General features: G+C 40.4%; 1 protein-coding gene across 3 annotated transcripts in view; it reads left to right on the top strand.

Moving 5' to 3' along the window:
* LOC142379799 (RNA-binding motif, single-stranded-interacting protein 3-like) overlaps window positions 1-14,540 on the top strand; it is a 138,799-nt gene that overhangs the window by 33,160 nt on the left and 91,099 nt on the right. For all 3 annotated transcript variants that reach the window (XM_075465074.1, XM_075465072.1, XM_075465075.1), the window contains one exon: window positions 7,198-7,367. In XM_075465074.1, coding sequence (XP_075321189.1) covers window positions 7,198-7,367 — 170 coding nt within the window. The remainder of the gene's footprint in view (window positions 1-7,197; window positions 7,368-14,540) is intronic.

Consider the following 14,540-nt stretch of genomic DNA (forward strand, 5'->3'; position numbering starts at 1 on the left):
GACAAAGCTTGTGATTTAATACCTGCACATTTTCAAAGCTTCCCAGGAGTAAATGATGCATAGTTTCTGAGTGCTGGGGACTGTACTTAATTTAAGTACTTAGTACTTAACTGTACTGTATTTAATTGCAGGCATTTACATGTTTGTGTGCGCTTTGTGTGTTTGTTGTCATAATCTGTCCCTCAGTAAAACAGATGGATAAAGAGAATGAGCTGAGAACTTGAGAAGAATTTGTCATGTGTTTGAATGTTGTACCTTCTACTTTTATTTAGCCTACTTTGCTGTCAGCAGCTAAGCTAACAGCTTTCTCAACCACCACATAGTAAGTTTGTTAATTCAGTTCTTATTGTAATTACAGAGGTTATCTGAACCACTTTAGTAGTGCACTAACTAGTCACAGGAAGTCACCACTTCAACTTCACTTTTTATTTAGGTGCATGGAGGAATTTTCACTGTGCCTCTCTCTGGTGTGGATATTTTTTTCCGAAAAGAAATAGAATTTTTATTAATTGAATTAAGAGACATTTGAACACTAGCACTTGACTCTTGAACTTGACACTTAAAAATGAGTGATATTACAAGAAGAAAATGTACACTAGCTGTCCATCAATTTTGCATCTTCTTATTTCTGTGCACTACTGGTTCTGTGATGCTCTAGCATCCATGGTGCACTCTCACCTCATGGCAGCTGTGATGAGAACCCCCCCCCCTTGCAAGCCTGAGCAGGATAAAGTGGGTATAGAAAATGGATGAATGGTTTCTAGACAGAACAAATAAATTTTTCCCATACTGCTCCTCCCTCATATCCACAACTGTTTTTTATTTCAGTATATAGCTGGTCTTATTTTGATATTTCTCTAGTTCATTGTCAGAACTGGTGTGAAATATGCTTAAAATGCTTAAAAATCATTTTTTACTAAATAGAATTGTTGATATTTTCCAACTTATTTCAGTCAACTTTAGATATTGGTGTACGCACACATAGTATTTTCTCCACCTAACAACAGAGAACATCACATTTCTGTTGCCAGTAACTTGAGATGCAAATTCTTATCTTGCACTGTTATGAAATACACTGCATTGAAGTGTATGCATTTATCAGAAAATATGAAAGGACTGCTTCAGTTTACAGGTGAAACGCTTATATTTTAGGTAACATTTGCAGACAAAATTAGAGATGAACGATATAGCATTTTCGCCCATATCTGATATGCCAATAACACATATTGCATTCTATCTGCTGATACAGGTGATGTGATGATATCATTACGCTAAGCGAATAACTATAAATGCCAGCAGCTGTTCTGTGAGATAAAGGCACAAAGGATAGTCACACTCAAGTATAGCCTGAAATGTGTAGCAAACATGTTTTTTTCTCCTTCAAGGTAAAGTAAATTATGTTTTAGTAGCAGCACAGTGTTTTGAAGTATCTTCAATATTTTCCTCTACACATGTCTAAAAAAGTCAAATTTGTGCACACCAGGTAGTCAACTGCATGCACATCCATGACACTGTGGAGTGATGTTCTGCAATGTGCTGCAGTTCCATGGCTCAGTCATGCATGAAATCCGGCATCCCAATAACTATGTTTGCTTTGTGTGACAGTTTGTGTCACTGCCTCTGAGCCTTTTTCCCCCACTGTGAGAGCTGCTTCACTGTACTAAGTGTGTCAACAACGCCAGCTGAGAGGCAGCCTTCAGTCTACACACGCAACTGCAGACTAATCCTTGAAGAAAGAAACTGGGAGCAGGAGCGAGCGGAGGGGATGAAAGCAGAGATGTATAGAGACGATAGGTAGGAAGTGGAGGGGCAGAGGTGAAAAGAGCAAGAGACTGAGCGATGGTGGAGTCAAAATTGACAGTGGGTGACAGAGGAAAAAGATAGCAGGAAGTGTGGATGCCAGAGAGAGATTTTAATGTTTCAAAGGATTTCCCATATCACAGCCTCTGACACTTTACACACACGACTCACTATCAGTCCAACCCCGACAGCTGCACAAATTGGCTGAAAGAGGTTCCCTGGGCAAGGCCTTTGATCAGGTGTGTGGGTGTGTGTTGTGTCAGCGAGACGAGAGAAAGGAGAAAGATTTTGTACATTGGTTCATACCTGGACATTTATGTGTGTGCGTGACTGAAAGATATGTCTTTTCTGCTCCAGATCCTGCTGGAATGAAACGAATATATACAAAGATAAGGCTAACAGTGCATTTTTGTGTATATACTGCACGAGCTCACACTGTGTTTGAAAGCATGAAATGTGTTTAGCACCTGTTTTTATGGCTTTCATTCCAGTGATATCTCCCTTTCAGATTTGACCTCAGGGGTCCTTTATTTGTGTCGGACACTTTCCATCAACCATGCATCCATGTTATCAGATCAGGCTTTGAAGCGCTGAGGTTTTTACAATCACAATCACAGACACCACGTGCTATAATATATACACACCTCTCTGTACAGATTTTTCACTCCCTCATATGATGTTGCATGATACACAGGAAGTGCACCACAGAGCTGGTTTGTCTTCAATACATATCACAAAAATATGATAGAAAAGTCTGTTGTCTATACTAATGATTATTTTGATAAATTAATAAATGGTTCAAAATATTTCAAGTCATAGATAACAGTCCAGAACTCCCAGATTTAAAAAGACAAATAGGAAAAGAAAACTTTCCTGTTAGCCAAACTGAGTAACTGATTTTTTATTTGATCAGATTCCATACATTGTGGTACTTTTTGGATACTTGGATTTGCATTGTAAGTATGTTGCAAACCCTGAGTCAATATTTTCTCAGGGGGCTTTGTTCTATGAGTTATTCTGCAAAAAAAACATACAAATGTAAGAGATATTTAAACACAGTATTACCATTTTTTTTCATCTACGTACTTTATTCCATTTTTGTTGAAGTGTATATTCTCACTCTGGGCTGTTCGATGTCGTCTCACAGCAGAATGAGTAAAAACGCTGGTCCACAGTGCAAAACAGTTTTACAATATAGGCTCAAATATGGCAAAATTACGCTTTCTGAGCAAAAAAAAAAATCACTCAATGTCTTTGTTTGCTTTTCAAAACTGTAACATGCAAAACGCTTGCATTCTGTTAGATTGTTATGCATGCTCAGAAATAACAAAGTTACTGCATTTATAAAGCTCCAAAAATGGCTTGTCTAAGATGTCCTTCGCAGGTTGTAGCAGAAATGTTGTTTTGCAAACCTATTAGATGCTCCAAAGCTGTTAAGTATGAAGAAGTAATGAGTAAGTTGGAGTGGATGGATGGTGGTGTTACACTGTAGAATGTCAGGTGAGAGAACCAAGAACCAAGGCAAGGCAAGGCAAATTTATTTGTATTGCACAATTCAACAATAAGGCGATTCAAAGTGCTTTACAGATACATTAAAACAGTAGAAATAAAAAGCATGATTTAAATTTTAAACAAAAAAGAAAGCAATAAGAACAATAGATAAAATCAGTAGTTAAAATGTGATTAAGTTTTGTAACTCAAGCCTCAGATTTGAAGCTTTATTCAAATGCAGCTGAAAGTAGGTGTGTCTTCAACCTGGACTTAAATACACTGAGTGTTTGAGCTGATCTGAGGCTTTCTGGGAGTTTGTTCCAGACATGTGGAGCATAGAAGCTGAATGCAGCTTGTCCATGTCTGGTTCTGACTCTGGGAACTGATAAAAGACCGGCTCCAGATGACCTGAGGGGTCTGGAAGGTTCATACTGGGTCAGGAGGTCAGATGTATTTTGGTCCTAGACCATTCAGAGCTTTATAGACCAGCATCAGAACTTTAAAGTCTATCCTCTGATGGACAGGCATCTAGTGTAAAGACCTCAAAGCTGGACTGATGTGGTCCACTTTTTTAGTCTTAGGGCGTATTCAGACCAGGAAAGTCCGATAGTTCACTTGCTTTGGTCCGAACCTTTTGTTTTTCATTTTGGTGCGGTTCGCTTTCAGACTGTACATTTCAGTAAACGGACCAAAATATGTCAACAAAGCCACGCGCCCTGAAGTCGTTCGGCTATTGGTCAGAATCGACACGCGCAACACAAAGTGCTAAGTCCTAATTTTAATGTAAGTCTGGCGGAGTTTTTTCAGTTTTAGCCTGCATTGCTCTGGTGAAAGAACGAATCCTTTTTCGTTGAACTTATCTGTGAATAAGGCAAAGACGTCAGCGTTTTTATGAGTGCGCTCCAACATATATGATATGTGGGCATCTGCCCAAACGTCCACAAGAGCACGGGTGTCCTCTTCGGCCCACGTTTGTCCCCTACTCATTTTCGGTCTAGAAATATTATTTTCGGTCTTTCGTTAGCTTTACCACAGCCGGTCTAGTAATTAGAAGAACGACGCTCTGTTCTGTTACCTAGCAGCAGACAAACGACGGATGCTCCCGAGGTACAAAAAAGCAAAAAGTCTGGGATTAGGTCCGGTCTGCTTTCACACCTCCAAAAGATCCGCACCAGGGTTCGTTTGATCCGGACCGAGTCCGACCTTTCAGCTCGGTCTCGGTCCGCTTGTTTGGTCCGGACCAGAGTTCGGTGGTTTGTATTCAGACCATCCCAAAAGGTCCGAACCAACGAAAATCTGGTCCGTTTGGTCGTTTGGTCCGGACCAAACGAGGTAGGTGTGAATACGCCCTTAGTGAGAACTCGAGCAGCAGAGTTCTGATTGAGCTGCAGTTGTCTAACTGACTTTTTAGGTAGACCTGTAAAGATGCTGTTACAGTAATCAAGCCTACTAAAGATGAATGCATGGACTAGTTTTTCCAGGTCCTGCTGAGGCATCAGATCTTTTAACCTTGATATATTCTTAAGGTGATAGTAGGCTGACTTTGTTATTGCCTTAATGTGTTTTTCCAAATTTAGGTCTGAGTCCATCACTACACCCAGATTTCTGGCCTGGTTGGTAGTTTCTAGGTGTATAGATTGAAGTTCTGTGGTGACCTGTAATCGTTTCTCTTTGACTCCAAAGACAATTACCTCAGTTTTGTTTTTGTTTAGCTGGAGAAAGTTGTGGCACATCCAGTCATTAATCTCCTCAATGCATTTACCAAGAGCCTGTACAGGGCCTCGGTCTCCTGGTGACATTGTAACGTATATCTGCGTGTCATCTGCATAGCTATGGTAGTTTATTTTGTTGTTTTTTATAACCTGTGCCAGTGGGAGCATGTTAAACAGAAGAGGTCCCAGGATGGAACCTTGGGGAACTCCACATGTGATTCTTGTCTGCTCAGTTTTACCTATTGACACAAAGTACTTCCTGTTCTCTAAGTATATTTTGAACCAGTTTAGTACAGTTCCAACCAATCACTTTTATTTTACTGGGGTTAGTCATAAAAAAACGTACTATATGTAAAGTTTAGCTTTTGATTACAATAAAAATGTGGTTCAGGATAAAAGCACAAGGTTTAGCAGAAGTTTTGTTAAATAATGTACATGGCTTACAACTTTGTATTGCATTTCTTTGAAGCTTCTCCGTACAGAACAACAGGCAATGAAAACATTACCATTGTACAATTATTCGGCCTTTGTTGCGATAGTATTACATTTTAAGGTGTGGATAAACCTTACCAAACATACCTATTAAACTTTTCTTCTGTGAGACTGAGCTGGTGAGTGTGAACCACTGCCCATAAATGACACGGGCACCATCTCCTTGTACTGCTGGATGTATGTTATACATGTGCTGACTCCTGTTAACGCAGTGTTCTGAGCTGACAGCATGCCTGCGTGTGTGTGTGTGTGTATGTGTGTGTATGTGTGTGTTGGTTGTTGCGTGCCAGTTGAGAGACATACAGGTAATGGATTAATATCAGAGCTGGCTCGGGCTCCACATTGCTCTGCAGTGACAGTCTGTCATTATCACAAACACCAGCTCACACAGGTTCACATTCATTTGTGTGTACTTATTCACACACACACGCGTCTCCTCCAGGATTCAAGCACATACACTCTTTCTGTCTCGTCTGTTTCTCACCTTCTCTTTCTCTTGGAACTTGTTCCTTCCACTTTACTGTGATACAAAAGCTGATGCATGACCTCTGTGTCAGGACAGTGTAGCTGTTTTGCTCCAAACATTTAAGACAGTGTTTTCAATGCCGTTGTCATAGCAGCCATCAAGCTTGTTTACTTCCTCCAAACTTAACCTAATAGTTTGCCTAAGGCAAAGCAGAGGTGGGTGTTCCATCAGTGCCAGACACTCATTAATCCTCTCACTGCCCTTCCTCTCTGCCAGAAACGGTCATCTTATTAAGCCATTTAGGCTGTATTGAGCTGTGTAATTGGACAGTGGAGGCCAATATGAGATGTTTTAGTAAGTTAAAGGGTGATTTAGCACTCATGCCAGGATTAAACTCTGGATGGCCTTTTTTGTGCACCTACAGCAGGATGTATGATGAAAATTCAATCAAATATAGTAGAGGATTGAATTCAGTGCTGTTTGGTTTATGACTGTCCATGTAATAAATGTTGGTAGCTTGATGTTATAAGGTTATAAGGTCACCTAAGCAAAGATAATTTCTTTGAGTTAATTTTTTTTCTATTTAGTGTACATTTGTTTGAATTAGAAACAAGTTACAATGGCAGATTTTGATGAATATTTTTCAAAATGATCTAATGACAAAAAGAGAACATTTCTCTCTGGTTTTGATGTGCGCTGACTTTATCCTTACACCTGCACACACATACATCAACAGCAAGACTCCCAATCACTGACTTTACAAACCTCCTACCTTCATATACAATGGAGGGAAACAGTACCCCATCTAAAATATGAAAATATTCTCATTTTGAACAGGTAGCTCCTTTCTTGAATGAGAGGGAATGTGTGTTGCATTGTTTAAATGTTAAAACGCAGAAGCTCTTGCTAAGATTCTTGTTTTTGTTATTGGTGCGAGTTTCTGCGGTGAAACTTGGTGCCATAATCATCAACCACCGCAAATTTCTCATATCCTGCTTCCTTAATTTGATATGCTTCCTGCTGAATCAAGAAATTGGTGTGGGACAGGAAAAGACAACCCAGCAGGATGTAAGTTTTGTAGATGAAAATGTTTTGATTGGATAGGATGAAGGGAAAGAAACTGAAAATAATAATACATTTTTATATAATAATAATTGCACAGGCAATAGAAAATAATTTTGAATGTTGTGATTTTAGGTGACCTTTAACTTTTTTCTCATTTCTCTGTCTCTGCAGCAGTCCTATGCTCCTCCCCCTCCGCCTATGGCTCCTCCCAGCCCCAGCACTACAGGTGGAGGTGGAGGTCAGGGAGGAGGGTTAATGGAGCAACTCAGTAAGACCAACCTGTATATCAGAGGCCTGCCACCTGCCACCACAGACCAGGACCTCATCAAACTCTGCCAGCCGTGAGTTCTATTATATTCTGTTGTATTCTGACTCTGTCCCTGCTCTGCAGATGCATAAAACAGCCTCTGCCAATTTGACTGAGTTCTGTTCATTCCTGCTTGGTTTTCTTCAGCTTGTAGTAATTAGTGCCGTGTGAGTCCAACAGCAGCTTCCAATGAGTCTCAACAGTTTGCTCTTGACCTCTGTGTTCCTCCTCTCTGCTTCCTCAGAGGAAAAAACACAACCCGGCTGGGCCTAACCCATCCGCTCCCTCCTGCCCTTTATCATCTACTCACACAAGAACAGACAAATACACTACATCTCTCAGTCTATCAGCAGAGGTTTTAAACCCCACAGTCGTCAGTTGATTCACAGAGGTTTACAGAGGACAGTAATAGGTACATAATTCCACGCATTCTATGATAATGGAAACTAAATTAGTGGTTGATTGCAGCACAAAATCAGCAACTGGCAAAAGCAATCTCTCAGTTGAAAATAACGTTAATCTTTTAGAAAACCACAATGGTTGTAAATATAATTTGAACTCTATCTGGCCAATCACAGTGATAGAGAGGTGGAACACTTGCAACAATGGTGAAGGAAAGACTTATTTTGACTTTCAGTTTTCAAACATCTAGTTACAGTAAACACTTTAGAAGTGCTCTGAAAGAAAAATCGCAAGTGCTTGCATTGCTGAAACAGCTGCCAGTGGACACAGAATCCTAGCAGGATTCATGTGAGGTTCGCATGGCCATGGTAATGAGACGATCCAGCAGGCTATGATTTAAGGTATGTTTGTGAGTGAAACATAAAGGTTTTGATCTATTAAAGTCTAATGAAGGTAGTTATGGCAGTTTGTGGATACAGCAGTCACAGATGGCAGCTGCTTCTAACAGACTGGCTCAGCTTGTTTGGCTTTGTTGATCGGATTGGTTGAAGTTCACTTTTGACAGACAGTAATAGAGATCCAATCATCTCCCTGCCACTTTTTCAAATGTCTGCCCTTTTAAGGAACACCTTCTTAGTTGTAATTGCAGATTGTCTTTTTTTTTCTTTTTTTTTTATTCATAATAATAATTATCATTTAATTCAGCTGATTTTAATTAGTACACGCTGTAAGTGATTTAAAACTTTTTATCGATCCAACAGATTTTTTAATAAAGAAAAAGACTTAGAATAAGAATAAAATGTGAAGATGCACACATCTGTACACACAACCTGCCCTTCTGTGTATCAGCTGCCTTTCCAGCCAGTTGTATTTCAAAGTAACCCCGGAGGCATTCTGGAGAAACAGGGTGAAAAATGGGGGCCAATAAGAGTTTCATTAGGGGCCCGGTCAGTGTGCCAAGTGTTCAGTAACATTTAGGAAAGGTTGTTGGGGGAGGGGGTGGTCTGTGGGTGCTCTTGGGCAGCTGTCACAGTAGTAGGGTTGTAACTCTCTTTGGCTTTCGGAAATGGACAGAGTGGCACTCTCACGTCAGTCGGTGACATGATACAAACACACACACACACACACACACACACACACACACACACACACACACACACACACGCACACACACACACACACACACACACACACACACACACAGGCATGTCATTCATGCACCCAGTTGCAGTCAACAACAGAAAGACAACCCATTTCCACTGACCACACAAACACACACACATACACTTTTTCAACTCAATGTCATCTTCATCCTTATTGTTACCAAGCATGGTTTCCTTTCCTTTCCTCCCCTTCCATGCTATGCTCCCCGCTTCCCTGCCACCCCCCTCTCTGTCTCCGTGCCAGTTCTCAGAGTGTCAGTGAAAAGTGCTGTTGTCAGCTGACATTTCCAATCACTCCCGCGGTCGCCAAAACTATGGACACACTTTTAACGTCTGGGGACAGAGGCGAACGTGAGCGGAATCTAAAGCGAAACACAAGGGCAATTTCTCTCACACTCACCAGCTGTAACTCACGATTGTTGTCTCCCTCACACACTTGTCACTGATTCACTACATCTATCTATCTATCTATCTATCTATCTATCTATCTATCTATCTATCTATCTATCTATCTATCTATCTATCTATCTATCTATCTATCTATCCATGTAACCATTCAACCATCCATTCATCCATCCATCCAGCTGTATGTTACATTAGTCAAAATGGACTATCATGCATTGCGGCCTAGAGCGAGCCCTTACAGAATGGGGCTGACATAGCATGCTAGCGCTACTGCTAATGTTTGCCGCTCGTTATTGTGGTGATTTTCTGGCCCGTTTCATCCACAAAGTGGCTAGTTATCTTTTCTGCCTGTAAAGCAGGACCTGAGAAAACTGTTCTTGAAATATATCCTACAAGCTACAACAATGGGTTCTAAAAATCAAACACTTGTTCTGTTTCGACACGTTTAGTTGCTTTTTTTGTGGGTAATACTTATTTGTAACTCGTATGTAGAATAGTATTATATGGTGTTGGCTGCAGTCAATGCTTGTGTAGGTGGATACAGTGCGATTTTTAAAAGCTGTGGGTGTGCACGGTTTAGTTTTAGTTGTATGTCAGTATTGCGGAGAGACATTTTCACATTACAACAAAACTGCAAGCTTGTGCTTTCCATGACCTCAGATTTGGCGGGTATCCACCCTGCTGGTGTTTGTTTATGTGACAAGTAACTGTAAATATCCGGCGCATGCTTATGAAACACTGCTGTATTCAAATAGTGTCCGAAATACGTCAGCAGCCGCCTACCCCTGCCCCCAGAGAGTCCTCTGTGTACCAACCACTTTATAGTGGGCAATATGAACACATCTTAAATTTGCATCTCCACATAGTTCTGATCTCCAGTCAGCTCCAAAAAGTAAAGTAAATTAGCTATTCATATTATATGTAACATATGTGATTAATGACAATCTGCTGCATTTTTTTATCATTTGCCTTTTTGCCTTGTCAAAAGCAGGTAGAACGTGATAATATTAAGAATGTCTGCATTTTTATTTAGATGAGGTAAGATTAACTAAAGTGTAGTCTGACTCTTTGTCATGCTCATTGGAAATTAGCCATTGTTTAAGAATTGACTCAACTAAGCTTTTCCAGCTTTGAGAGACAAAAAAGTCTGTTGGGATAAAGGTCCTTTGGAAGACTGTCATGCAGCTTTTTGCACATTTTGTTCTGTCTTACCCTCTCCAGCGTGAACTCCAGCAAATGAGCATATTGCCAGCTGTTTCACCATAAGTGCTTGTCATATGATCAAACACTTTGGAAACCCCACACCTTTCCAAAGATGTCCAAACATTTCACTACTTCCCTGTAAATAGTGAACTCGTTTATTTAGTAGCTCTGAGAAAATTTCTTGGCTTTTTTTTTTTTATTTGTTTAAACTTGTTGTTGTTTACCTTCTGATGACCGCAAATTATCCTGACGCTATAACCCCAACTCCGAAATTCACCAACCAACCAGTTTTTCTTTTAGCTTATGATTTATGCCTTTTTGGCAGCTAAGCTTAATGTTCCAATGATATTAGGCTATCTTTTAAATTCACAGTACATTGCCTTTTCATCCTGGAAAAAGTCCAAGGTTTCATTTCTTTATGGCTCCTGAAGATGTTAAACTACACATGGGGAATGAATTCAAAGACTTCTGAAGCACTATAGTCTCTCCATGCTCCCTCTGTGTTGTCTGTTTGAGTCTTAACTGGCAGAGAGGTGGAAAAATGAGGCAAATGTAGGAGACAAGACAGCTGTATCGGATCCCCAATTAGGAGCTACCACACACAGGGACCAACCTGCGTGGATGCTGATGCACACAAGTAAACACACAAGGCTAGGACAGAACACAAACAATTTACAAACTTACAGGATTTTCACGAATACCCAATATACACATACGCTCACAGACTTCTTGTAAAGTTGTTGAATTGATGCTGGTGCCTGTGCTTGTTCGTGTGTGTTAGAACACATGCGTGCGTGTGTGGGTGGGAACTTCGGTTCAGAAGACATCAAACGGTGAGCATCCATGGGCTGTCGTTGTTCCACAAGGGATTGAAAAACACTGATCTGAGGCTGTGAGGGCCCTCTGAGAGCTGTCATTAACGCTTCACTCAAACAAACTACCAGCCAGGATGCATACACATTTCACCAAGCCTGCCAAACCCGAGTGCACAATGTTTTGCATTGAGATTCAGAAATACAGTCAGTCTTACTGTTTTCTATGTATTGCACAGGAAGAAATCAGAACTTTTCTACGACTTAAGGAAGACTTGTAGCTCTTCCTAAAAGGATTGGCATTCTAAAAGTCTGTGTTAGCCCTGGCCCCTTCAACCTATGGCCTTCTTCTCCGGTGGTAGTACTTGTGTTGCTTGATAGATCTTTGTAGCATTTTAGTAGAAGAAATTTAAGTAGAGTTAACCACATGATACAAAGGCACAGTGTTGATAGGAAGGTGCCTCTGGAAGAATATGGATAGACAATATCTGTAGAATGAAAAATACTACAGTACAAGCTGAAACCCAGAGAATGCTGTAATACTAAATATTGATCTTAACTACAGTATTTGATCCATGAATACATTTCTATTGATGGCATAGACCAGTCAGTGAACTAATGCATACTGTAAACTATTAATATTACTACTATGTGCATGTACATAAAGTAATTTCTAGTATATATTTAAAGGGATAGTTCGCCTCTGTTGACATGAAGCTGTATGACATCCCATACTAGCAATATCATTTATGAACATTTTCTTACCCCCTGCTGCGTCCTGTGAGCCAAGTTCCAGCCGATTTTTGGCGCTGACGAAAGTAGTCCGGCTAGTTTGCTAGGGTACCGAAAATAAAGCGTTTTGCTTCTCAAAACAATATGCGTTCAAAAGAGTAATACATTTGCATCACAAAATCGTCCCTCCAGAAAAAGTCCGACCTCACAATCGCTTGGCGCTATTTTTGCCTCCCTTCATATCAATGCGTTCAGCCCCCTAGCGACAGCTGCACCTGTTACGGTGTTTACTGCTCGGAAGCAGGGGACTGCTCGGTGTGCACTTCGGTCTGCACGGTCTACACAGCCCGTAGTGATACGACAAAGCTGACAAAGCTAGTCAACACAGTTAACATTCAGTAAGTCAATGATGTTATAGTAACAAAATGTTAGAAGACGTAACAGAATACATTTAGAATAGATTAACAGAATGACTGATATTGAAAATAAAAAGTTTGTGCCCTGTTTTAGTTCTTATTTCCTTCCAATATATAATGTATTCATATAAGTTATTTTTATGACATTCATGTCACTTTGTAATGCTTTGTGCAATATTTCTACATTGTTGTTTCACACTGAAAAATCCATCAGTTTCAGACTGATTACACTCGCTGTCATTTGGTACAATGAAAAGTAATGAAATAAGGACACGCTGACCCTAACCATCTGGTTCCCTGTAGTACTTTGTTGGTATGTTTTAAGTATTCCAGTAGTTTTTATGAGTGTCTCACATGTCACTGCTCTTAGGTGAAACGTAGGTTGATGTTATTTCAACTCACTCCAGGCATCTGCTGGATTCAAGGAAAAGCTTCCAGTTGGGTTTAGGACAGTACATTCTGCACTCTCCTCTCCTCTCCTCCCATTCCATGCTCTCCTTAGCCTCCTTACTTCATCATCTGATCTATTATCAATACTTTTTTGCATTTCTTTTTCCACAATAGCAGATTGTTAGAGCTGTTGGGATCAAATAGAATATTACAGCCGAATCAAGTTCAGAATGAGACACCATATTGGATGGTGCAGTGTTGTAATTTGACATTTCCCCAAGGCCGTGGCGTCATCCACCTCTCCTCTCCCCTTCTGTCTTCTCTCTGTGTTTTTCAGTTTAGCCAAATTGTGTAGCCAGAAAAGGAACATTTGGATTTATACTTAACCTTGTCACACATTGATCTAACCGTAACACACACAAAAGACAACCATGCATTATTTATTTTCCACTTGTAAACAGAGCAGTGTAAATTGTGTTGTTTTAGGATTTATATTGTGTCCTGGCAGCTACCATGGTGCACAGCGTCGTTGTCATTGAAACTCCACAAATTTACACACACACACACACATTCAGTTGCAAACAGTTGCATGTGCACATGTAATTCTTGGCTCGAAGGTGTTCAGACACATACACTCACACTTGTATCGTAGGTGTTTACACTCATAACTCTGACACACAAGTGACCCAAGTCTGAGTCAGACTAAGGCAGGAATCGACACAAAGCTGGTCTTGGTATTACCAGCTGGTGTTTCTAATGTGTTTTATTACCGCTTTGGTGTTTTTTTGATTTGTGTTGTTGCCTGTGTGCATGTGTATTGTGTTTGTGAATAATATCCCGAAACATCTGAAACTGCGGGAAAGAAAAGGGGGAAAAAAAAATAATAATCGAGCATTGTTCCGATGTTTGCATTTTGACTAAAAAAAACTGTAAAAAGGCTGTGATTTTCTCCCTGCCAATTTTGAGATCATGAGCTACTCATCTGTCATGTTATGTGTGATAACAGCTTTCCAAAGCCTCTTTTTTGCCTTCATTTCTTAAATCTATTGTCCCAAGAGAGTTTGATGTTAGGCTGTCAGGTGAGCTTGTCTAAATTCTTCTCCCTGACAGAAGCAGTTGTCTGACAGAGACTCTCTTGGTGGTGACAACGAAATGATCTCTTCTTTATTAAACACCTCTTACTATCTCTCTATCTCTCCCTGACTACTGCACTTCCTCCTCGCCTTCAGTGTCTCCTTTTATCTTTTGACTGACTGCTCTCCCTCTCCTCCTCTATTTCTCATTCCTCAGTCCTTCCCTCCCTTTCCATGCCTTTCTCACGCCCTATGCTTGAAAATTCCTATCTTGTATTCTTATTGAATCATTTCTGTCTCCACCATTGTCATCTCCATTTTTTTTCTCTCTTAAACACAAGAGGGACTATACCTCAATCCCTCACCTTGAGCCATCAGCCAGTCAACCAGCTTGTCAGTTTGTCAATCTGTTTGACAGTCTCTCAGCCAGCCAGCAACTCAGTCATTGTGCAGCAGTGTGAACACATTAATAAGAATATCTCATCGACAAAGCCAGACAGTGATCCAGCCTGATCTCAGCAATCCAAGCGTTCTGTCTCAGTATTTTCCTGAATCTGCCCTCCTGTCTGTTTCCGTTATCCTCTCTCCTCATATCTTCTCTTTTTTTTCCC

This window comes from Odontesthes bonariensis, chromosome 5 (assembly GCF_027942865.1).
Source record: "Odontesthes bonariensis isolate fOdoBon6 chromosome 5, fOdoBon6.hap1, whole genome shotgun sequence".
NCBI classification, from domain to species: Eukaryota; Metazoa; Chordata; class Actinopteri; order Atheriniformes; family Atherinopsidae; genus Odontesthes; species Odontesthes bonariensis.